The 26,397-nt window shown below is 45.5% G+C and overlaps 1 protein-coding gene across 3 annotated transcripts in view; it reads right to left on the bottom strand.

Annotated features, from left to right (window-relative positions):
* Frmd5 (FERM domain containing 5) overlaps positions 1-26,397 on the bottom strand; it is a 273,211-nt gene that overhangs the window by 49,313 nt on the left and 197,501 nt on the right. For all 3 annotated transcript variants that reach the window (XM_038330585.1, XM_038330584.1, XM_038330586.1), the window contains exon 2: positions 3,717-3,821. In XM_038330585.1, coding sequence (XP_038186513.1) covers positions 3,717-3,821 — 105 coding nt within the window. The remainder of the gene's footprint in view (positions 1-3,716; positions 3,822-26,397) is intronic.

Below are 26,397 nucleotides of genomic sequence, written 5' to 3'. Positions count from 1 at the left end.
AAGTTGAGGATTGTTCTTTCGAGGTCTGTAAAGAATTTTGTTATAATTTTAATTTGCATTGAATCTGCAGATTGCTTTTGGTAGCTATTTATAAAGGATGATGTTTATAAAGGCTGATTTCTATCTCAACTTATTTATCATATGTGTAGAAGAGATTCAGATTCTGGCTATGACAAAATAATTCTGCTATGAACATAGTTGAGCACATGTCCTTAGGTATGGTTGAGCATCTTTTGCATATTGCTGAGTTTTAAGGTAGATTGTTGCTTAATTTTCTGAGAAATTGCCACACTAGAATCCAAGGCGGCTGTGCCAATTTGCACTCCCACCAGCATTGGAGGAGTTTTTTCTTTACTCCACATTCTCTTCAGCATAAATTATCAGCAGTATTTTTAATCTTGGTCATTTTTACAAGGATAAGATGGAATCTCAGAGTTGTTTAGATTTGCATATCTCTAATGGCCAAGGATGTTGAGTAATTTTTAGGTGTCTTTCAGTCATTTTAAGTTCATCATTGAGAGTTTTCAGTTTAGGTCCGTACCATATCCCATTCTATAGGCTGATATTACGTCTTGCTGACTATGTCCTTTGCTTTACAGAAGCCTCTCAGTTTTAGGAAATCTCATTTATTAACTGTTTCTTTCAATGTCTGTGCCACTGAGACTGTAATTGAGATGTGCCAATGCATTCAAGTGTACTTCTAACTTTTTCTTCTGTGAGGTTCAATGTGATTGGTTTTATGTTGAGGTCTTTGATTCATTTGGATTTCAGTTTTGTGCACAGAGATAAATATGGAACTGTTTTCATTTTTCTACATGTTGATGTCTAATTAGACCAGCATCATTAGTTGTATATGCTTTCCTTTTTCCATTTTCCTATCAGTTAGGGAGACTTGCAACTTAAGAAAAGGATAGTTTACAAACTTCTAATTAGATATACATTGGCTAAAGGCTTAATTATAATATTCTTATTGGGAGATCCTGAGCTACTAAGTAAAATTCTTAAAGGGAGCAACGAGCCAATTTCCAGTAGAGAGCTTATAGGAGCTGCCAAACAGGTACTCAAGCAGGTGGATTATAGATCAGCAAGTACAGTATATTAATTTTGATTAAGCCTTAGCAAGCATGTATATTAAATACAAAATATATCCTACAGCAGTTTTATAGAAAAACAGAACGCTTTTTATGACTACACCTTCCTGTTTTGCCAGTTAAGATATTAAACTCTTAATTTAAAGCAGCAGCTTGTCTAATGCAGAAGAGCAGGATGGAATCCAGGAGATGTTTTAGCAGAGTACTGACTGTGACCAATGTTTCTTATATGAAGCAATAGAGTAATTAATAATTTTAAAATAGTGATTCTTAGCCGGGCGGTGGTGGCGCACGCCTTTAATCCCAGCACTCGGGAGGCAGAGGCACGCGGATCTCTGTGAGTTCGAGGCCAGCCTGGTCTACAAGAGCTAGTCCCAGGACAGGCTCTAAAAAAGTTGCAGAGAAACCCTGTCTCGAAAAACCAAAAAAAAAAAAAAAAAAAAAAAAAAAAAAAAAAGTAAAACAGTGATTCTTAGACAATTGTGCTTGCTCAATTTAAAGGCCAGAGTAATAATCTTTTCCTAGCTGATAGTTGCTGCTATTCTCACAACTATATTTTGCTAATGTTATAGCTAGAGATCCCTTAAAGGATGTTATGCTAAAATTTTACAAATGGCTCTTCCAATGGAAGAACTGCATATATGGTTAACAATGAAAAGAAATTGTGAAGCGTGCCATGGCTCCTTGAGAACAACTTAAAAGGATAAAAGTTGCAGACAGATCTGACCTGGTGACACCAAGGTGACCTTTACTAAGGCAAGGTGAAAAAGCCCTTGCAGTGAATTATAAAAAGACCCAGCTTATATTAATTTGGGGTCGAGGGTGGGTTTGTGCTTTTATCACAGAAAGAAAACAGAGCTGGATGTGATGACTGCATAGACAGTACAGGGAGCTGCAGACCCGATGACATCGTAGCTGCAAACGCCCCATAGGGGAGTCGGAAGGAAAGGAGTAGGAGAGGCGCTCGTGGTCCAGTCTTCCCCGCCCCCACAGAGAGCAGTCACTGATCATGGGGTCTCCACTCTGCACTGCAGGGTACCATGCTGCTCTGAGGGACAGATGCTGAGCTGCTTCCAGACACTCGGGACACACAGATCCGGAGGCCCTGCAGCGTGATGGCTACAGTCTTCTGCAGTCTGAATCCTGTTTGCTTTGGAGCTGAAATGCAGACTAAACATCTGACTGTTTTAGTCTTTGGGATACAGAACTCATTTTCATTAAAATATTGGACCTGAGAACTAAGACCTAAGCTTTCCCCTCAGGGAAAGAAAGACTCAAAATAAGGAATGGCTGAAGCCCATCTTCACTTAAGAAGGGGGCAGCCTAAGGGTTTAACTGCTGTTCAGAGACTGGAACTGGTATTTGATGGCAGCAATGTTGCTGGACTCTCACCCATCAGAAAAGCTTTTCCTGTCTTTTGATTAATATGGATTTAAGAAAATTGTGATATGTTAAATTATGGATTTATTGTTAATTCCCATTATATAATTATGGTATTGACCTAATAATGTTTGTAACTGCTTATAAGATGTTGAGGAAAGTTTGTCGGGCCCTATAAATGTTTGGATTTAATTGTGGATTTATTATTAATTATGGTATTGACTTGATAATGTTTGTAACTGCTTATAAGATGTTGAGAAAGGTTTGACACGCCCTGTAAATGTTTAGGTTTAATGCATATGTTTAAGAATTTTAGATTTTGATACAATCTAAAATTTAAGACATGCTCTAGATCAGCTGAAGAAACATTTTCAACCAGGCAAGCCTCCTCTCCTTTAAATAGAAGACTATAGTCTTTAGGAACATGATTATTCATAAAACATTATGATTTCTACTGACAAGAAAGTATGGCTCCAAGACACAGAGCCCAAAAGTATCTCTCTCCCTTAATCTCTTTTCTTTGCAGAGATCAGTAGTCAGTGATGGGTTTGAAGCTTCTCCTCCCCAGGTGCCTAAGACAGGAGCTCGTATAAAGATGCCTGTTTTCCAAAGACAGGTAAGTTTGGGTAAATGGAGAAATCTTTGCCTAAGACAGGCGTGATACTCTGTCCTGTTGCAGAAGTACAGGTTTTATTAAAATTAGTAAGAGACAGTGGATTGTAGGGCCATATTATACAGGCCCATATTTCTACATTGTATTGGCCAGAATTTCAGGCCAGTTTTCACCTGCCACACAGGAGGTGGTCACCTAGCCTTTTGAGGCAAACTGACGCCATCCTAAACAAAGGGTCAGGATATGCTAATGTCGCTCTTCTCCTTTTTTGTAATTCTGGGAGATTGCCTGGAAAGAGATGTTAATGCAGTCTACATGACAGAGCAGGCATAGATAGGAAGACGCGACAGAGCGGGCATAGAAAGGTGTGGACATAACCAAAGTCATTTTCCTGGTTACCTAGGAAACAGAATACTAATGAATTTACTCCTCAATTTATGTTTTGGTATAAAAGCTGTTTGGAGAATAAACATGGGTGAATTTTCAGGATGTAAACTTAGGATTTCATGAGGGATTTCTGAAAAACTCCTTCCCGATAAAACATGTGAGTTGTGTCTTTATTCTTCCCATGTCTTTCCTTTGGTCTGAGAAATAATTTATGGTCCAGGCTAGTCCCAGACCCTGACACTTACCCGCTGCTTATCTGGGTCCACAAAACGAATCCCAAAGTAATCTTTCTCAAGCAGGTTCAGGTGGTGGCAAAGGAGGTCAAACAGGTACTGGCCTTTGGCATCTCTCTGCAAAGAAAGAAAGCTCCGTTGAGAAATGCACACTCTTCAGGGTGACTTGTATGGGTGTGTGGCATGAGTGGTATGTGCATGTGCGTGCACACATAGGTATTTGTGTGCAACTCTTTAGGGTGAATGTGTGTGCATGTATGTATGAGTACATCTGTGTATTGTGTGCGTGTGTGTGTGTGTACATGCACACATGGACTCTGAAGCTCACTGTGATAGCTCGCTTTTGATTTTGTTTTTATGATTATAAGGATGATTTATGAATTGCATGTGGATATGAAGGGAGTGTATGCCCATAAGTGTCTTTCACAGTGTGCTGTTTCACAGATTCTCTGGCATTTGGAGGCTTTTAGCACCCGGGAGAAAGTCAACAACTTCCTATCACAGAGATATGAGAACTCTTGAATTCATCCGCTGTTCACTCCTTCCTTGTTGCTGCTGCGGAATACGGGCTTACTATCCTAATTAAAGTCCTCTGGGGATGGGGTGGGGGAGAAAATGTGTTCAACTCAGCCTGTGCAGCATGACCTATGCTAGTATTTCCCTTGGAGCAGCTGGAATGGAAGAGAAGAAGCCGCTGGCAGGGTGTGGTGCTTTCGTCCTCTACCAACGTTATTCGCGCCACTGTAGTTACTGCCTCGTGAGCAGCTAGCCTGAATTCTAGTGGCTAGAAACCTGGGGTAGGGAAAAGCGTGAGACAAATGCTGTGTCACTGCTTACCCAGGAGAAACAGGCAGCTGTGCTAAGAGGTGATTGCCATTCAGTCGCTAAGCCAGAGCTCCAAGCCTGAGCCTGTTTAGCTTCAGGACAAGGCCAAGCAGAGCGCCCAAGCCCCTGTCCCCAGCTCCCCCAGAGGGTAGTCTCTTCCCAAAGATGCTATTGGGTCATAGTAACTTAATAAATACTCATTCAGAAGTAACTCTGTATTTTATGACTCATAACAGCACACACATATTGAAAGCAATGGCGCATGGAAGTGAAGGCATTTATTCTCTGTGTGTGGTGCACAGGATGATTCGTGAGCCTCCAAGCACCCGTCCCCCCAGACAGCCGAGGATGGGAGGAACACAGATGGTTTTGCTCCTCGGCATGCCTGGTTCTGGGTCTCTGTTTTGACTACTCTTTCACAAGGGAACAGAGTCAGCAAGGAGAAAGAAAGCCTGGGCCAGTGACCCAAACCACTTAAGGTTAATTGTGTTTTCTGCCTCATAATAAACAGCCTGGGGCAGAAGAGCACTTCATTGTAACCAATCCTGGATGGCGTCAGGCATGGTGCACCCTGGTGGGGAAGCAGCATGTTGACAGCCCACTCATGAACCTCCACTTTCTCCATCCTGAAGTCCAAACTAAATGAGGCTTCATGAGTATGAGTAACCATGACTTTCTCCATTCTGGGCCACATGGGGTTAAATGAGAACCTTTATGGGTTCTCAGAGAAGGGGTAAGATGGAGGGAGAAGGGGGAGTAAGATGGAGGGATTGTAGAAAAAGGGCCCTGTGATTCCAAAGTGCCAGAGTCCAGGCATAGGAAAACGCCACATAAAGGGCGTCACAGAAAAGGCCAGACCTGAACAAGTTGTTCTTCGAGGCCTGGATGGGAAATGACAGGCACCCGGGGTGGGACAGCTTTTGGCCACTATTCCAGCTTACATTTAAGCTTTCTGAAGACCGAGGGTTCCCCAGTTTCCCGGCCAGTGTCAGGGTCTGTGCGTCTGGGGTCTGCGCACGGATGCTGTGTGAAGGGTTTGTATGTCATAGAGGAACCAACACATTAGCTTGCCTTCGCAGGATGAGACACGTGAGTGGAGCAAAGTGTATTGTTCTCACTTACCCTTAATACACACAGAAGTCCCTTTGCCTCAACCACCACTATACGTGAAAACACCAAGAGCTGGGGTGATTCTCATTATGGCACACTGATCTAGGTAGGTTCATACACTTGGTTCATGCCACGGAAACCCTGTTGGCAATCCTTGTTCAGGTCAGAGAACTAGCCAAGGTCACAGACACATATGTGCACACAGAGCGTGAAAACCCTGTTTAACTCATTGCGCGTTTGCTATGAGCTTGGCCATCAGAGGGCAAAGACTGCAGGTGTCACCCAATTCACAGGATGGGCTTGCCCTTCCCCCGCCCAGCTGTAGCAGGGAGTCTGTTCCAGAACACGTGTCCTGGTCTCTGGACTCTGGTTTCTAGGAGGTGAAGATGGAGGTGGGGCCCAGCCCTCTGCTTCCCGCCTACATCGGCCTCCTCAAGGCTCCCCAGTTCTCCTGCTGTCTTAGCATTGTGTCCAGTCTCTCCTTTCTTTCTCCACCTGCTTCCCGGGAGAGGATCCAACCATCCCGCTTTGGGGAAGGGCAGGGCAGGTCCACAGCAGGGAATCCAGCCCTGTGAGTTCAATGGTGGGCAAGCATGGGATGAAGCCCACGTGATGTAAGGAGAGGAAGCATGTTGGATAGGTCATTTTCCCTCTGTGTCTGTTTCCCATGGCCTAAATAATCTCATGTTCCATGAACATGCCTAGAGCCTCTGATTCTGTTAGGTGATAACAGTTATCATATTCTATGTTTATCTACTTTAAAAAGGTTTGTTTTAAAATTAATTTTAATTAATTGATTTTTTTTGGAGTTAGGGCTTTATGCAATCCAGGCTTGCCTCAAACTCCTGATCGTTCTCCAGCTCCAGGCATGAGATATCACGCTTGAGTAGCTTTAACAATGTAGATGTTGAAGATATTTATTACTAGGTTATGTAATTGAGAACAAAAAACAAAACCTCAGGGCCATTGCTCAAAGTAAACAGAAAGAACAATTAAGCAAAGTTTATTCAAATCTAGAAACTGCCTCTATAGCAGGCCCAAGGCCGTGAGCACTATTATGTGGCACTCCTATCCTGCAGGGGGTCTAATCATTTCATGTGACAGATATAAAACAGTACAAGGCACAAGAGGTGTCTCCCATCCATAAATAACTCTTGGGCCTGACCACGTATCTCCTAATATGCATTAGAGGAGGGGGCAGGATGACTCGGTCTTCGGAGCTCCAGGTATACCCACGACCCAGCCTTCACAGAGAGCAGGTAGAGGAGCCTGGCTGGGCAGCGGGGTGAGTGCCAAAGCCCCTGTCCAGCAAGGTCACTGGCACAATCATGTCATCTCTGCAACGTCCAGCAAGCCTGCAAACTCTGTGACTCCAGGTCTGCTCAGGCCCGCCTAGCAAGCCCCGATGAGATGTCACCACTGACCATGTCTGCCACTGCCTGCTGCCCACTGAACGTGACGTTATATCAAGGCCATAGGGTGACTGGAAACCGCTGGGAAAAACGCTCAACTGTTGGGTTCTGAGGGCTTCCTCGAGCAAGGCTCTAAACGACCACAGGCTTACGCAGATACAGGGTTTCGAGATCTGCAGAAGTTACTTGGGGAAAGTGAGCTTCTCTTTGGTCTCATGACACTCAGGGTGCCAGGGGGCTGCTGCTGGCCTTATTGTATTTGTGTCCACCTTTCTCTGAGAGACATGAAGTCTGGTACCCAGTGAGTTCCAGCACAGGTCACAGTCTAGGCCCTTGCACACATGATCTTCAGGAAGTTTTTTTTGATTAGTTAATAAGAAAACTGGGCCAGGCTAATTGGCAATAGCTGATCTTTCTGGATGAGCTACCTCCTCCTGGATCTGGTAAAATCAGTGTAAGAAAGGACAGAGAAAGGGCAAGCTGGTGAAAGGCGGTTTTGGGAGATGTTATCCCTGTACAAATCAAATCTGACTTAACCCTAGAGATTAACACAGTGTCTCCGCCACTGTCCTGTTGCTGTGAAGAGACACCATGGCCAAGGTGACTCTTATAAAAGAAAGCATTTAACTGGTGGCTGGCTTACGGTTTCAGAGGGCTAACACACTATTATCATGCCAGGAAGCAGGCAGACATGGCATTGAGAGAGTCTGGACCTGGTATGGGGTTTCTGAAACCTCAAAGCCCACTCCCAGTGACACACCTCCTCCAGCAAGGCCACTCCCACTCCAACAAGGCCACACCTCCTAATCCTTCCCACCCAGCTCCCCGTCACTGGGGCTAAAACATTCAAACATATGAGCCTACGGGGGGCCATTCTCATTCAAACCACCACACACGGGATTCCATACAGTTAAAGCAAAGTAGACTTGGGGGGTGCTGAGTACAACGGCTGGGGTGGGAGAGGAGAGGGTCTAGCCTAAATGCCACTGAGTTCCTCTGAACTGGAATGATGCCTGGATTCAAGCTGAGCTTCAGAATAATTGCACAGGCAAGGAGAACAGCTCTGCTTCCAGAAAGGCCTTGAACTGGGCCCTTGCCATTGAGAGGTTATTAAAAGTCCAACATTGGAAAAGACTAATCACTACACTTGCTCAACTATATTGAAGTAAACCTTATAGCCAAGCTATTTTCGTAAGAATAGCAAAAACACTTCTAGCCTCATGTGGACTGGCGTTAGGATACTTGTAATTCTCAGATAGGCAAATGTCATTTTTTTTTCTTTTTAGTTTTTTGAGACAGGGCTTCTCCATGTAACCACCCTGGTCGTCCTGGAACCACTCTGTAGGCCAAGCTGCCCTTGAACTCACAGAGATCTATCTGTCTGCCTCTGCCTCCCGAGTACTGGATTAAAGGTGTCACCAGACAAATGTCTTTTAATGGGAAAGTTGCATTTGTTGCTTGGGACTTCCCCTTTATGTTTCATTCAACGTTCTCAAGCACATTCCTGACACCTGGTCAGGCACACAGGGTCTTGAGGGCCAAGCCATCTCACATCAACAGGAGAGTAATGACAACCTAGCGCCGCACACCTGCACTGTGACCTGTCACAGTCAGCGCCGCACGCCTGCACTGTGACCTGTCACAGTCAGCGCCGCACGCCTGCACTGTGACCTGTCACAGTCAGCGCCGCACGCCTGCACTGTGACCTGTCACAGTCAGCGCTGCACACCTGTACTATTACCAGTTACAGTCAGCAGTGCACACCCGCACTGTTACCAGTTACAGTCAGCACTGCACGCCTGCACTTTTACCTGTCACAGCACTGCACTGCATACCTGCACTGTGACCTGTCACAGTCAGCACTGCACACCTGTACTGTTACCAGTTACAGTCAGCACTGCACACCCGTACTGTTACCAGTTACAGTCAGCACTGCACACCCGCACTGTTACCAGTTACAGTCAGCACTGCACTGCATACCTGCACTGTGACCTGTCAGAGTCAGCACTGCACACCTGCACTGTGACCTGTCACAGTCAGCACTGCACACCTGCACTGTGACCTGTCACAGTCAGCGCCGCACACCTGCACTGTGACCTGTCACAGTCAGCACTGCACACCTGCACTGTTACCAGTTACAGTCAGCACTGCACACCCGCACTGTTACCAGTTACAGTCAGCACTGCACGCCTGCACTTTTACCTGTCACAGCACTGCACACCTGCACTGTGACCTGTCACAGTCAGCACTGCACACCTGCACTGTTACCTGTCACAGTCAGCACTGCATACCTGCACTGTTATCAGTTACAGATCAGGTTGCTTTGGAAAGAGATTCTGAGACCAAGTTTACCTTGAAAGAAGTATTCTTGGAATCAATGTCCATAGAAGGGAGAGAAAGGATGCTAGGGGACCAGAGAGATGCTAAGTTGCTGACCTGGCTGTACCTTGGAGAGCCCTGGTCCTGGAGTGGCCCTTTGGCTGTTCTGCATTAAATCAAGAAAACAGGCCTTTTACGTATTCTCCTTGAGCAGTCACTAGGGGATTGTGGGTGAAACAAAGTCCACCATGTTACTACCTTATCATAGGAGACAAATATATGAAAAGCATTCTGTAAGTATTATTATTTGGTAAGCATTATTTTTAATGTTAACAATTTCACAAGGAAGGTTTCTATTAATTCCATTTTATAAAGGGGAAACTGAGGCTTAGCAAAGTAAAATGCCTGGGAGTATACAGCCAGCATGTGGGGCTCAAATCGGAGCCCACACTGTCCCAAGACACAGGTCTCTAATAGTGACCACGCATCCTTAAGCTCTTCAAATGGCCCGTAGAGGCAAACTATAGTGCTGTCTGTCCACGCAGCTGAGCTGGCTTTACAGTTCTGACTGTGGCTGCGTCTCTAAACATACACGCACATACACAGCTACTTACTGAATTCCTTTATGAACTTGTTGACTCCTTTGAACCCAGACTCTACTGACCCACGTCAACTGGTCAGAACCATTTTTGCTGGAAGCAGGAAGACACTGGGCTTCTCTGTGAAGGCAGTGCATCAGCCACCGCTCTCCTTCCTGTGGCAAACATTCCTGCCAACCACATAAGCAAGGGAAGGCAAGCACGGTGACAGGGGCCGAGGCAGCTGGGCACACTATCCCCAGTCAGGAAATGGATGAATGTGGTACTCAGCTTTCTCCTTCCTCTTATTTGGTTAGAATCCCACGCCTTGGAATGGCACCCCCTTTATTTAGGGTAGGCCTTCCCATTTCAGTTATGTAATCTAGGATTTCCCTCACAGACATTCTCTTTGGTGATTCTAGAATTCTAGACCCTGTCAAGTTGACAGTCAGTATTAACCATCACAAACGCACAAACCTACCCCCCCCCCAAAAAAAAAAACCAAAGCCCAGTTATTCAGGCAAAAGTGCTTGAGGATTTTAAACCAAGAAATGTGCAGCATTTGAAGCAAAATTGCTTACTTTTTAAAAGACATGTGATATATATATATATATCTCCAGAGAGAGAGAGAGAGAGAGAGAGAGAGAGAGAGAGAGAGAGAGAGAGAGAGAGAGAGAATATGTACATATGAGGGCAGTTTCTTCTGGAGGCCAGAAGAGGGCGCAGGCTCCCCTGGAGCTGGAGTTATTGGTGGCTGTGAGCTTTCCTGTGTGAATGCTGTGAGCCAAATTGAGGTCACCTGAGAAAGCAGCATATACCTTTAATTGTGCAGCCATCTCTCCAGCTTTTCTGGCAGGGAGAAGTTTTCAAAACAAAACAAATTTAAATTATTGCAAATAGATATTAGTTGTTACCAGTCCCAAATCTCGCAGTCTGGGAGCCGAGAGGGCAGATTAACACGGAGCTGTACACAATCCTTCACGCACCCCAAGGTTTGTTCTTTTTTTTTTTTAGTTGAACAAATGTCTTTATAGTATGATTGAGCATCTTTTTGGCATATGTCTTAGAGTGGTATGGCTGGATCCTGAGGTAGGTTGATTCACAGTTTTTGTACTCACTCATAATCGGTTTCTAGCCATAATTAAAGGACACCAAGCCTATAATTCGTGATCCTTGAGAAGACAATAAGAAGATGAACCCAAATAAAAACATACAGTTACCCTCCAAGGTTTGTTCTTAACCCTCATCCACACCCGCACATCTCGCTCACCTTCAGCACTGCCTGCCTGGGCCAAAGTTATCAAGCCGTAGCCGAGAGACGCTGCTGAGTTGCGCTAAGCTCTTTTTAACTTGTCAAAGATTCTTAGAAGAGCAGTGACCTCAAACCAGTAAGATGTCAGGTGGACAGGCTGAGGTCTGGGGCAGCCTCTGAAGTGCACCACAGACACCATCAGACTCCAGGGAGAATTCTGTCTTTCTGCCAGATAGTCTCTAGCGATGAGGGCTGACGGGACCATTCCCTCGATTTTCCACTGAACAGAGGACCAATCGTATTTTCGGGCAAGGGAAGACTCTCTTTCAAGTTACAATGGGATGGAAGTACGGAGGAGGAGTAATGTCACCTAATGGAACCCACAAAGGAGGCTGAGCACCGAGAAGGCACAGGAACCTGTTGGCTTCAGAGTGGATGGACTCTGAAGCATAGGGAACAGCACATCAAAGGCAGGGCATGTTCTGAGAATTTAAGCTAAATGTTAAGAGACAACGAGGCCCTATGGCAGATCAGTTTGGAGGGGTAGACAAGGGTGAGGTGGTGGAGGATGACGTGTGCCTTGATCACTCACTGCCAGTGACGGGAATGGGTGGAAGGATTTTAACCAGTTACTTTTAGAGACTTATGTGAATTATAGGCAGTGGGATACTTTCAATGAGGATATGAGCTGTATGGATAGAGACATACCCAGACAGCAGAACACAGAGTATTCACTGAGAAGGGAGTTACAGAAGAGTCAGGAACAGAGAACAATTTCCTCTGCAAGGAGGCTGCGAGAACAGGTTGAGAAAACATCTTTAAACTGAGCATTAGCACAAAGACTTTGATGAATGGGTCATTGAATACCGACTTAATTAAGGAAATAATTAAGATTTCTTAGATCATTGACTTATTTTTAGAGCACACTGTTTTGCCAAGTCCTATCTTTGAAAAAGTGTTTGCTAGAACACATTTCCTTCTTGAAGTTACTAATATTGCAGCTAATTATCAAAGCACAGAAACCATGTTTATGTAAATAGAGACCTAGACATTTCTATGTAGCAGAGTAAGGCCTCACTATATAGCCTTGGTTGGCTTGAAACTTAATGTGTAGACCAGGCCGGTCTCAAACTCACAGAGATCCTCCTGCCTCTGCCTCCCAGGTACTGGGATTAAAGGTGTGCCACCATATCCAGGTTATTATTTTTAATGTAGTAAATCAAAGACTGGTCTTGTAGCTCAGAGGAGGCGTACTTACCTAGCATTTACAAGGCCCTGGGTCTGATTCTGAGTAGCACACATACACACACAGATCCTGAGTAACATACACACACACATACACTACACACATGTATACTTATCCTGAGTAACACACATGCGCATATACACACATGAGCACACACATGCACGAGTGTAATGAATTATATCAAACAAATACAATTCTAAGTTTGCTTTTCTCAGAATGACAAACAGGACTGAAAACCAAGTGGGAGTCTCAATGATAACCTTCTGTGGGTTAGTGACCAAACGTTTTCACACTAAACAGAGCTCTCTGTGCAGGAAGCATTGCCTCCTGGTAGTCAGCGGCTGGATTAAAAAGCCGGCTGTGGCGGTGCACTCCTGAATCCCAGCACTCGGGACTGAGGAAGGAGAACGAAGGTCAAGTCCTGGCAGGGCTCCACGGGGAGTGGGAATCTGTCTCGACATAACACAACGAGAAAAAGAAGTGTGTTAGAGAGGACTGCCGGCGCTCGTGCGCTGACAGATCAGCCACAGAAGCTGTGTGCTGTCCTCACTTTTATGTTGAATTTCCCCCAAATCCATTTCCGATTTCATTAGCTAAGGGACACTGGGAAATGTGGTCACACGTATTTATCTATTCACTGATGGAGTTTTACAAATTACAGCTGCCAAGGATTTGTGATTTAAGAGTGTATGAAGAATATGGAAGTCCAACTGAACTCTGAACTGAAGGCCTTAAGGACCAGAGTCTCTAGACAAACGCCCCCACCCCCTCACACAGCAATCTAGTACAAAGGCTCCTGCTGAGCCGCGAACACTTCCAACTGCAGCCACTCAAGACTCATGAGATCCAACTACGCGCTTTCCAGAGTCCACGGGACTTTGATAGTCTAAATTTAGGCTTGCTTAATGGAGTGGCTTTACTTTAGGAAACATTTTTGTTGGAAATCTGAGATGCATTTTCCCTTCAAATACTTTACTCATCTGGAACAATGGGCAGAACTACTTATAATGAAATGAAGTGTTTGTTACTTTCAGTGATTTTATATTTATGGTAAAAATATAAATTATTCATGAATAATTAGGCATTAGTGAAGACATACAGTACATATTTATGAATAACAGTGCTCCACAAAAAAGAGGGCCTTACTACTATGGATTGGGGCTGGGGATATAACTGAATGTTTGCCTAGGACATGTGAGGTCCTAGGTTTGCTTCCCAGTACCACAAAAAAGGCCATGTATCTATGTGCATGTGTTAAGTAGACCCAGAGTTTTTAACTGTTTTTACAAACATTTAGGCATATGGTACTGACTCTCACCAGAATTATTTTTCCTTTATCTGTATATTATTCTGTCATTGGCAGTATCCTGTTTGGTTCTAGGTCACTATTTGAGCTCTTAAACTCTATGAATGCCTTAAGGGCCAGGGCTATTTTCTCGTGTTATTTTAGTAGTCCCTAAATATATATCTTGACTTATTTCCTATAGCGTGTACTATGAATAGAGGTCCTTTTGGCACTAAATGTGGTCTTGTGTTATTTAATGGTTTCTTATATGTGCATATTAGCTCTACTGATATTTAAATTCTTCATACAGCTAAGGTGGGAGCCCATCTCAAGTGTGTATCAGGGGTCAGCTTAGGGATCTAGGCAGAATTTGTACACGGACCTCGAGGGTCCTCTGCCTGCCTTCCCCCAGCAGGATCTTCCCCCACTTCTCAGCTGTTGCAGTTGTCTCTAAGTTTGGTCTCTATGGGTTTGACAGAAACTGCATTTTATTTCGCTCCCTATATGACCAGACAGGGTATGTCTGTAAGCCAGTAGCCACAAATGGGAAACTGGTTCCTGCCACCTCTTCCTTCCAAGGACAGACCCAGCTTCAGTTTCTGCCTTTCTGTTAAACCCAGACGAGCAAGACAGATCCGGGTGAGGTGGTTTTCATATTTTATCGATCTGTATTGTCATCGGTGGCTAAGTTGGCTTCCACACAAAATTCTTGGTCATTACAGAAAGCAGAAATCGCCTTTGTTAAAATGTTGGATGTCACTGGAGAAATGATTTTGCCCCTGAATACAAAGAACTAGGAAGAGTATTAAACAAATGCCAAAGCCACAGTCAGTTGTAAGTGGAGGGGGCGAGTGAAGACCACTCGGGTCGTCACTAAAGAATAAGGACACTGGTTTTTCCTATTACACGAGAACATCTTTCCAAATGGGTGGATACGGGATACCTGAGCCCATTTTAATGGCGGCCACGCTCCCACTCTCCACTCACTGTAAATAAACTAGTAGAAAAAACCGTGCAACAGGGTGAAGCCACAGCCAAGGCTTGCACTTCGGATGTGCTGGAGTGGACAATGACGACTTCTTATGACACTGACCATGGGTTACGGCAGACAGAGCAAAGCTTCCTCCTCTTACATATCTTTCCCAAGGTCACCCTTCCTCTGCGGACTCTCTCCTCCTCTACTCTCTCAATGCTCTCCAGTTCCCATCATCAGCATCACCACCACCACCACCATCATCATCATCACCACCATCACCACCACCACCACCACCACCATCATCACCATCACCATCATCACCATCACCACCACCATCATCACCATCACCATCACCATCATCATCATTATCACCATCATCATCACCATCATCATCACCATCATCATCATCACCATCATCATCATCATCACCATCACCATCATCATCATCATCAGTGACTTTTTGAGAGGGCTTCATGTAGCCCAGGCTGGCCTGGGATGTAGTTGAGGATGACCTTGAACTCCTGATCTTCCTGCTTCCACATTCCAGGGATGGAATTCCAGGTATATATTACTACACCAGGCTGTTCTTTTAAAAAATGTTTTCTTTATTACATTTATTTATATGTGTGTGCATGCATGTGTGCCACGGCACCCATGTGGAGGTCAGAGGACAACGCCTGTCCTCCCTATACCACGTGGTCTTGGGGACTGAACTCAGGTTATCAGGCTTGGCAGCAAGTGCCTTACCTTAAGCATCCTTGCCCACGCTGTTCTCGTTCTTAGAGGCAGAGTTTGTGGCTGTGTATCTGTTTCTGCTCCCTATGATCAGGGCAGCCTTACAGAGCAGTGTCTCCATGGCATCGTTCTCCCCTCAGCACGAGTGTGTGTGTCCTCAAGTGCAGCACGACCATACGTGCCTATGATCTCACCGTTTCTCCTGTCACCTTTATGAATTCCCATAATGTAGAAATAATATAGGAAGGGAAGCACGCTTAAAGATGGCAGGATCTGAGCTCTATGTGCCAGGCATTTAATTTACACACATTATCTCTAAGTGTTTCCATTTTCCAGATGAGGACGTTCATCTGTTTCTACCCCAACACACGGCCTCTGTGGCAATTCTACTATATTAATGTAAACTGCTTCAAAACCATGGCAAAGAGGTCTGGGTGTACTAGGAGAGGAATCTGGATCGTGCTGTGTGCTCAGGAGGGGAGGCTTTGGGGGTGCAGTGGTTGAAGGGAGGGGTCCCGCTAAGTGCTGGCTTGTGGGGATCCGCAGACAGAAGTGATCTCAGACTTCATCTTGCTCTCTTAACCTCCTTCTCCTACAAAGTAGTCTCACAGCATCCTGCCCGTTCCTCAAATACCCCAAGCTCATTTTAAAGATAGACACACTCCAAATGCTGGCTTGGTTAATTCATTTACCGAAGTTAATTAAGGCAGCTACGTTGGAAGTCCTACAGGCAATTCAGTCTTTAAACCTTGAGTAACACAATTTCCAACACTAAACCACTCTTCTCTGTTTCCTCATCAGCTAGAAATGTATAAGCTCTTAAATTCCCTGAATAGCCTGTCAGCTTGGTCCAATGGGAAAAGAAACCCTTCTTCTACCTGTAGAAGTGACTCCACTTAAAGTTGTTACTTGTTCTAACTTGCCTTCTATTGTTATGACAAGCACCACGACCAAAAGCAACTTAGTGGGTAAAGGGCTTATTTCAGCTTACACTTCCAGGTTGTGGTTCATCACTGAAGGAAGTCAGGGCAGGAACTTGAAGCAGAAACCACAGAGGAATGCTACTTGCTGGCTTGCTGGACAGTTCAGGTTCAGCTAGCTGTTTAATACAGTCCAGGACCACCTGCCTGGGGAATGGGGCTGCCCACAGTAGGCTGGGCCCTCCTACATCAATTAAGACAATCCCCACAAACATGCCCATAGGCCAGTCTGATCTGGACGATCCTTCAAAGGTGTCTCCTTTCTTAGGTGACTCTAGGCTGTGTCAAGTTGACAGTTGGAACATGGCTTGACAAATGGTCATATCTAAGTGACTGGTTTCATTTTATGACAGTCCTAAAGTATGAAACCTTAAATGCTTTACTTTTAGCTAACATTACCTAGGACTGGCTGGTGGGTATTTACACTGGTTCTGAGAATGTATGTGAAGAATACTAGCTAGGAAGCATACTTTTGGAAGATTACAAAAGCCCGTGCGTGGATTCAGAATTTTTCAAGTATATTTTGTTTCCAGCTCCACATATTCAGAGGCTATGATCTCAATTTCACTCTGATAAACTTCAGTTAGACAAAAAAACCCTGACATTTAAAACTGTCTTCCTATATGATTTATGCACTGTAAATTGTTTATAGAAAAAAATTTACAAAAGAAAAATCCATTTGGAATTTTAAATTTTATTTTAATTAATTTTTTTAAAAGACCCAGTCTCTCTGTGTGAACTCACTATGAAGTGAAGCTGGCCACAGATTCCCAGAGACCCACCTACCTCTGCCTCCAGAGTGCTGGGATTAAAGATGCCTGCCATCACACCTAGCTCTAAATTTGATTTTAAAAGCATGGTTTTTATGATCTCTGGCTGCGGTGGTCTGAAAGAAAATGCCCCCACAGGCCCATAGGGAGTGGCACTATTAGGTAGGTGAGGCTTTGTTGGAGGAGGTGTGGCTTTGTTGGAGGCGGTAAGTCACTAGTGGGTGGGCTTTCAGGTCTTAGAAGCTCAAGCCAGTTCACTTCCTGCTGCCTGCAGATCAAGATGTAGAACTTCCAGCTCCCTCTCCAGCACTAAGTCTGTCTGCGTGCCACCATGTTGCCGCCACGATGATAAGGGACTGAACCTCTGAACTGTCAACCAGTTCTAGCGAAATGTCTTCTTTTATGAGAATTGCTGTGGTCCTGGTGTCTCTTCACAGCAATAAAAAATCTTAGGTAAGACACTGGTTTTAGGGAAATTTCAAGGACTGGAGAGTTATTAAAAACAGAAAGAAAACTGGACGTGGTGGTGCATGCCTTTAATCCCAGTACTAGGGAAGCAGAGGCAGGCAGATTTCTGAGTTCAAGACCAGCCTGGCTTACAGAGCAGTTCCATGACAGCCAGAGTTACAGAGAGAAACCATGTCTCGAAAAACAACCCCCCCCCCTGGAAACAACAACAATAACAACAACAAAAACAGACAGAAGAATGCAGGAAAAAGATGGAGGAGGGGATATCATTTACATCACTGACTGAGGCGTGACAGTCCGAGGAGGGAGGACGGTCACTCAGGAAGGGAGCACAGGTGCACATGAAGAGAAAAGCTGTGCTTCTCATAAGGTCAATTTCACTCATTACTGAGGCAGAAGCAGCTGAAACACATGCAAGTTAACAGGTAACTCAAGCCCCTCTCCACCTAAAACTCCCCCAGTATGTAAAACTCTCTACCCTAGAAGGTGACAGCTGACAAGTGGCCGTGCTAACGATGTTAAAATAGCTATCTATCCTTGGGCTTCTCCTCCCCAAGGTGGACGTGCTGACAAGGGGTGGGAGAGAAGAAGAGAGCTCATCTCTGGTCGGATGAGCGCTAACTATGCGCCCAGCGTGGTGCACGCAAAACTCAACTGTTACAGCATCCATCTGAGGCAGGTGCTATTGTAAGAACTGCATGATGGAAGAGAAGGAATAGAAAAGACGATGACGTTCCCAGTAAGTGACTGAGCCGGCTGACCACAGACCTGAATACATCATCACCGTGTCATAAGGCGGTTCCCAATGTCGACTAGGTTAAGGGGGCTGCAAAGGTACTGTAGGAATAGCTGGCGGCTGCCTGGAAAATGTGTTAGGGTACATCAGAACCCCTGAGGGGCATCAGTGTTAGTTTTACCATTCACCCTTATTTTTTTAAAATATTTATTTATTATGTATACAATAGTCTGTCTGTGTGTAAGCCTGCAGGCCAGAGGAGGGTACCAGACCCTATTACAGATGGTTGTGAGCCACCATGTGGTTGCTGGGAATTGAACTCAGGACCTTTGGTAGAGCAGGCAATGCTCTTAACCTCTGAGCCATCTCTCCAGCCCACTCACCCTTATTTTTAAGCAATGGAGAGGAAAAAAAAATCCTTTCAAATGTAAACGCGTCAAAGGGTTAAAAATCTGTTTGAATTTTTGACAAGTTCACTCTGTGATATTAAAATCTCCACTGAATGTCAAACTCTCCTTGAGGGGAACATTTCAGTAACTTGGTGTCTGAATCATGGAGCAATTGTGAGTGTAACTTCTAAAACAGTTTCCAGAAGGAAGGGGGACTTTTCTCAAAGTGTGTATAAATACTCACACACAGCAATACCCTCCACATAGATATTCCAAGCCGGGTTCCCATTTTTAGGGTCGATTTATATGCAACCAGCTCTAAGACTTCTCAGAAAAGGACAGGCCTACACGGTCCCTCAAGTAACATCCTGTAGAGTAAAAGTTCTCATCCATTTTTCAGGCACGACCCACTCTACAGGTTCAGGTTCCAATGAGTCACAGGCAGATCTTCTAAGGACCCCAGAGGCTGCAAACGGTGGATGAGGGGGAAATGCTAAGAATGTCCACAGTCTGCTACCTTAGTCTCTTGGCTCAAATTGCACTGGGGGTGGGTGGGTAAAAAAAATCTGGGACCTTTTCATGGGACACTTCGCTTTACAGAAGCAGCAGCATGTGGGAGTCAGGGCTTCACCTACCCACAGGCAGAGAGCTCAGCACGGCCCACACAAGGTGTGTCACGGGCCTCTAAGCTTGCCACTTGGGGTCCTGGGAAGGGCCCCCACAAAGCTCCACGGCATCCTCAGGGTCAGTGCAAGCCCCTTACTTCCTCCTTTCCCTCCCTTCCTCTTACACTCAGGGTTCACACGAGCCCCCTTTCTCAATGGCCTACATTGCCCCTCACTTTTCTAAACCAGTCTCCAGGCACCCTTAGCCTTCATTATCCCCACTGGATTGAGAGCTCCCTTCAGGTAAGACTCAGTCCTCATGAAGCCTTGCTGGTAGACGCTCACACGGGAGACTTGAAGCGTTTCTAGAACAGGGTCTCTGGGAGCCGTCTGCAGCTTCGTGGAACACGTAAGGTTGCGCAGGCGTCGTCTGGGCCTCGGCGGATCATTCCTTGCACACCACTGGAGCTGTCAGATGGCTCTGCAGATGTGATGGTGTTTCTGTGTAAGTCTGCTTGTGTACTCTCTACCCTCCCTAAGGTGAAGCAGTCCGATTAGGCAATGACTGTCTAAACACACATTAATCATGCATTAGAAACCCTAGCACAATGCTCAGGAAAATATCGTGGACACAAGGCATCCATTACAGAGAGAAGTGATCTCTCACGTCTTGCTGTGTACATATTTGCAGAGTAAGTGCACTCCAGGGAGCTACACTTACTTAAAAAAAAGAAAAGAGGATGGAGGAGAAAAAAGGCATTTGCATGCTTCCTAGGCCCCAGAGCTTAGGAGGAACACTTGCCAGCAGTCAGGAGCTTTGCACTTTACTGGTTATCAAGATGGATGAGCTGCCCAGCACAAGCATCTCTCAGTTCTTTCAGTGTGCTTAGCTGTGTCTCCTTTCCTTCCTAGTATATAGGAAGGCTAGGGGCTTCGACACTGTTCCCAGCAGGCTCTGGCTACAGATGCAGGTTCCATGCTTAGGGGATCTCTCCTCTTCCAGGGTTAGGGCAGCCTTTGGAAGAATCTCCAGCTTAGAGGCCACATGTGAGACACAGGCTTCTAGATGAGGAAGACGGGAGATGTGGAGGGAACACAGTGTGGCCAGGGCCAGTGGGTAACTCACTGGGTAAAAGCACTTGCTACCAAGCCTGACGACCTGAATTTGATACCTGGAAACCATGTGGTGGACAAAGAGAACCAATTCCCACAGTTACCCTCTTACCTCTACATGTGTGCTGCAACTCACACACACACACACACACACACACACACACACACACACACACGCATGCACGCACGCACGCACGCACGCACGCACGCACGCACGCACGCACGGGCCAGGTCCTTGGGGATGCGTATTCCATACCTCTTCTCAGCTGAGGTAGGCATACTTGAATACAGATGCGGCCACTCGGCTGGGCAGAGTCAAATTAAGAGCATTATCAGTTAAGTCTCTAAATGATAATTTTACCTAAGTGACACAGACCGAGGCCAAGTGTTCACAGGATAAATCCAAGTCTTCTGTGAGCACAGCCTAGGATCTGGTACACTGAGATGGTGAAGAGAACGCCAACTACTGGGCACAGCTGGGACATCTTAGAGCAATCTGCAGAGCCTCAGTTGCTGGGCCCGAGAGAGAAGCCCGAGTGTCTGACAGCCCGCGGCGTCTCTCTCCATCAGTTCAGTACTGACTGCAGGCAAAGTTCGCCATGACCTTCATAGAAATAGAAGTTGATTGCACTTTTGAAAGCACAGAGCATTCTGGAAACGTGTAAGAATGTATGAAGAAAACACTAGGAAAAAAGTCAAGTATCAGCATTAAGGAGCTAGAGATAGGTCAAGAGTTTTTCTTTTTCCTCTTAGTTTCTAAATGTTCTATGCATGGCATTCGTTTTTGTGTATTACTAATGCACGTGCACACACGCGTGCCTTCATGCCACAGCCCACGGATGGAATTTAGAGGACAACTCTGAGAATGACTCTCTCCTTACACCCTATGTGGGTTCTGGGATTGAATGCAGGTCCCAGGCTTACACGGTAAGGGCCTTTACTTACTGAGCCATCTTATGGGCCCGTGTGATAGTTTTTAAAAGCAAAAAATATTTTATGCAGAAAATCATTCATAGTGCTCTTAACGTCAAATATTAAACAGTTTATGCTATGGATAATCAAAAGTAGATTTCTGAATCCCCCATCTACCAGATGAGGTAATGTGTGATCTCAGGCAGTGATGTGCCATGAGATGGTGTTGCCCCTCTGTGCTTCTGAGGATCAGGCTGCATGAGTAAACTGTTCAGAATGGCTCTCCTCTCTTGTGGGGAGTAGCTGAAGGGATAGGCCTGCCACCTCTTTGAAAACAAAGAAATGACAACTCATGACATCTACTTTGCCCAGGCCCGTCTCCCAACTTGGATGGAGACTATACTAACTGGATCCCATGAAGCATGTTCTCTGGGCTCCAGTCTACACATGCACCAGTGTGCTTCCATGTTTGCTGGGGTGAAACTGCCAGAGGGCCCTTTCAAAGGCAGCCGTGCAGCTCCCCCAGGACAGGCACAAACCAGCAACCTGCTCTGCACAGCCACCAACCTCCTCAGCTGGAGGGAAGATCTGGAGCAGCCTCTACTGCCTTTTCATTGTGCCCCACATAAGCAAATGCCACACTAAATATATATCCCACATGCACTATTGTCGGGGAGACAGAGCAACCATGGCATTTATACTCAGGCCGGTGTTCTGTTGTATGGATTACAGCTCAGCTCTAATGAAATGATTATTCTCTACCACAACCCAATTTTCCCTTATACCATTTTAATGAGATTCCGCCCAGTGTCACACAGGGGTACCGATGTAATTACACTGCACAACTCCGCCAGCAAGGAGGGAACACAATCTCCTTATCCAGGTATTGTAAACCCAGCAGCACCTCAGCAGTCCATCCCCCTCGGTGCAGTGCTGCGGTTGGGAGCTTTTGGGAGCACAGCCATCATGCGGAGGGCTTGCTTGGGCAGCAGAGCCATGGTACTGCACACTGGCTCAGGGATGAGCATTCAGCTTCCTGAGATCCAGAAAGTGCCACATGAAAAGAAAGGGAGCCTGCAGCTTCTGAGCTGGGTCCTCTTTAGCTGGGACGGTTGATGGGATGTGTGCAGCTGCTGTGCAGCCATGCAGCTTGCTGCAGCCTGTCAGGAGTTGTGTAAAGGCAGCTTGGCTGAAGCCTGAGGATAGTTCATCTAGGGAGGAAAGTCAGTCTGAGAAGGGGGATGGAGGCAGAATAGTTTTGTACCTTAAGGACACTGTAAGTCAGCAGAAATTAGAATAAAGGAAAAAACCATCCCCAGCGGAGAAAGGTAAAGTCTGTGATGGAGAAGCTGTATAATTAGGAAGGGGCTCTGCCCTCCTGCTGTGGGCCCTTCATCCAGTAGTTTTCTAAGAATGATTTTCTTCTCTACCAGCAACTTTGTTTTAGACTATGAGGGGAAGATGCTCTTACCTGTTCCCAAGGGCTCTGAAATTTAAAACCACAGCCCAGGGCCTTCTCTGCCAGGCCTGTGCAAGGAAGGAGTTAGGAGGACACAATTGTATGGAGTCCCTAGGGTTTTCTTAAGGAAGCCTAACTGGACAGAACCTGTCAGGCAGGGCTTGAGGAAGGACCACACACCACAAAGACCTTACTGGCTGCTTCTTGGGAGTTCCCCGTGGAAGCATACCCATTTGCTACTGTGTGGATACAGCCTACTGTGGTGGTTTAAATAAGAGTAGCCCCCAAAAGCTCACATTTGAATGCTTGGTTACCAGGGAGAGGCACTATTAGAAATGCCGGGCCTTGTTGCAGGAAGTATCACTGGGGGTGGGCTTTGGGGCTTCAAATGCTCAAGCCAGACCCAGTGCCTGTCTCTCTCTTCCTGCTGCCTGAAGATGCGGATGCAGAACTCTCCATCCCCTCTCCAGTACCATGTCTGCTTGCATGCTGCCATGCTCCCTGCCATGACAACAATGAACTAAACCTATGAAACTGTAAGCAAACCCCAATGAAATGCTTTCCTTTCTAGGAGTTGCTATGGTCATGGAGTCTCTTCACAGCAATAGAATACTAAGAGAGAAGTTGGCACCAGAAGTGGGGAATTGCTGTGACAGGCCAGACCGTACTTCTTGGCAGAATGTGGACTTTGGGGACTTTGGATCAGGACAGCAGTTCAATGCTTTTAGCAGAGCTTAATGGACCATATTTGTAGGAGCAGGGAAGACAGTGATGCCAGAGCAATGTATGTTATGATGGCCTAGCTCAAGAGGGTTAGGGGAAGAATATCAGTAAGTGGCCTAGAGATCTTTCTTGTGATGTTTTGGTGAATGTGGCTGACTTCTGATCTTGTCCAAAACATCTGTCTGAGGCTAAATTATAGAATTTTGGATTAACAGCATTGACAGAGAAGATTTCAAAACAGCCTAGCATTGACTGTGTCACGTGGTTATGAGTAGTCAGTCTTATGCAGATCTATAATGAAAAGAGCAAGCTGAGCAAGTAAAAATACAAAATGTACAGTTTGAGGAGTATAACGGAGTGAAGTCCTATGTTCAAAGAGATAAAAAGTTTAAAGAAGGGGTTGAAGAGATGGTTCAGTGATTAAGAGCACTGGCTGCTCTTCCAGGGGACCTGGGTTCAGATTCCAGAACCCAGCAATTTACAACTGTCTGTAACTCCAGTTCCAGAGGATCCAACACCCTCATGCAGAGAAGAATGCAACAAAACCACCAAAGCACACAAAATAAAAATAAATAAAATCTTTAAAGAAAAGCCTGATGCTAAGTGGAATAAAGGGAGTGGTGAACTCAGGGCAAGACCATGCCCCCATCTAATGTGGGAAAAGGAATTAAGAAAAGCCTAGGGCCAGGCATAGTGACTTAATTCCAGCACCCAGAAGGCAGATCAGGCAGATCTCTGAGTTTGAGGCCAGCCTGGTCTATAGATTGAGTTCCAGGGCAGTCAAGCTTAAGCAGTAAAAGAAACCAATGAATTCAGCAAGCTGGTGAGAATGTATTTGAACAAGGAGCCATGTTCTAGCCACAGCAAGCAGAAGAACTTGGCAGCTTTAGCTATGTGACACTGGCTTCAGAGTCAAGGATACAAGAAAGGGTTTGTGAAATCATGGCTAAGGAAAGCTGCTGAGGCCAGGCATTTATGAGGGATGCCCCTGAATGGAGGCCTAGAGAGGCCGCTGCATGAAGCTGTAAAGGTGAAGCCTGGATTGCCTTGGAGACCCCAAGATGTTGGAGATACCAGAGTCATAGGATACCTGCCAAGAAGAGCTACTGACAGGTAATGGAATCAGCCCAAGAGAGAGAAATGTGTTGCAGTAAACAAAGCTGAAAGGAGTTGGAGACCTGAAGAGTGCTTTGACGTCAGACACAGAGACTCAAGAGTTTACAGTTGGCCCATCTGGTTTCAGGTCTTTCTTTGATTCAGTATTTCCTCTCTATCTTCTTTTTCCTTCCTTTTGGAATGATAATGTATATCCTGTGCTATTGTATGTTGGAAGTATGTGATCTGCTTTTTTATTTCTATTTTACAGGGGGTAACAGTTAAGAGTTTGTCATGAGTCTTTCAGAAGAGACTTCGAATTTTGGACTTTTAAATAGTATTGAAACTGTTATAGACTGCAGGAACTTTTGATGTGGGACTGAATGCAGTTTTGCATTATGATAAGGCTACAAGTCTGTGAGGGCCAGGGGTGTGGAATGTGTTGGTCTGAATAACAATGGCCTCTATAGGCTCATAGATTTGAGAGCTTGGTCACCAGGGAGAGGAATTGTTAGGAGACATGGCCTTGTTGGAAGTGTGTCACTGGGGTGGCTTTGAGCGTTCAAATGATCAAGCCAGGCCCAGTGTCCCTCTCTCTCTTCCTGCCTGCAGATCTGGATGTAGAATTCTCAGCTCCTTCTCTAGTACCATGTCTGCCTGCGTGCTACCATATTGTCCTCCATGATGACAGTGGACTAAACCTCTGAACTGGTAAGCAATCCCCAATGAAATATTTTTCTTTTCTAAGAGTTGCCATGGTTATGGAGACTCGTCACTGCAACAGAACATGGACTAAGACACCCCGCCTTCAGCTTCTCATAGAGTACACCCTCCATAAAGCACACACATCCTCTGTAGGCTTTCTCACCAAACATACAACAGCATGGAGTTTTCACACTCAAACTTCAGAATAATGAACTAAATTAAGATTTTTAAAAACCGAGAAGCCATCTTTCAAGCATGGCCCAACCCTTGGCGGAAGAGGCAGGTGGTGGGGGAGCAGAATCAAAGAGAACAGGGTCACTCCTCCACTGAAACCACATATTTAACAAAGAGAAGGAAGTCTGGTCAGATGTCACCAGGAAAACCCAAGTGGAGAAGTCCTAGTCCTAGGCTCTGTCGTCAGCATGGGTCTCAGCGGTGGACTTCCATGCTTGCTCAGTCAGCCTGCAGTCCTTTTGGCTTGCTGCACCTGCCCCTAACACTCTCTTTCCTCATAAATGGCAACCTTCCACCACAGCTATAATTTACACTCCTTGTGTAAATTAGCACTTGCTAAGTGCTCTACATTATGTTTTCATTTGTTAGCTCCAAGGGTGCTATTTGCACCTGGGTGTGTGAATATAAAATCCCAGTAATAATGGTACTCGGCACATTTCAACCCTTCAAAGGGGATTCTGAATTCTTCTATGATTTTTACAGCCACAGACAAAAAAAAAAAATCCAGAGATTAGTGGGACATATGCTCTTCCTATTTTACTTTTGTTTATTATCATTGTTGGTATGTGGTACGTATGTGTGTTGTTCAAAAGGGTGTGTGCATGTGTGCACGTGAGTGTGGAGCCCAGAGTTGATGGTGGATGTCTTCCTCCATTGTTCCCCACTTCAGATTTTGAGACAGGGTTTCTCACTGAGCCTGGAGACACTGATTGAGCTAGGCTGGCTGGCCAGTGAATTCTCCGGTTTCTTCTTGCTCAGCCTCTCC

Source organism: Arvicola amphibius, chromosome 5 (assembly GCF_903992535.2).
Source record: "Arvicola amphibius chromosome 5, mArvAmp1.2, whole genome shotgun sequence".
In the NCBI taxonomy this organism is placed as follows: domain Eukaryota; kingdom Metazoa; phylum Chordata; class Mammalia; order Rodentia; family Cricetidae; genus Arvicola; species Arvicola amphibius.
The sequence above is the reverse complement of the archived record's forward strand: the minus strand, read 5'-3'. Positions and strand labels throughout refer to the sequence as shown.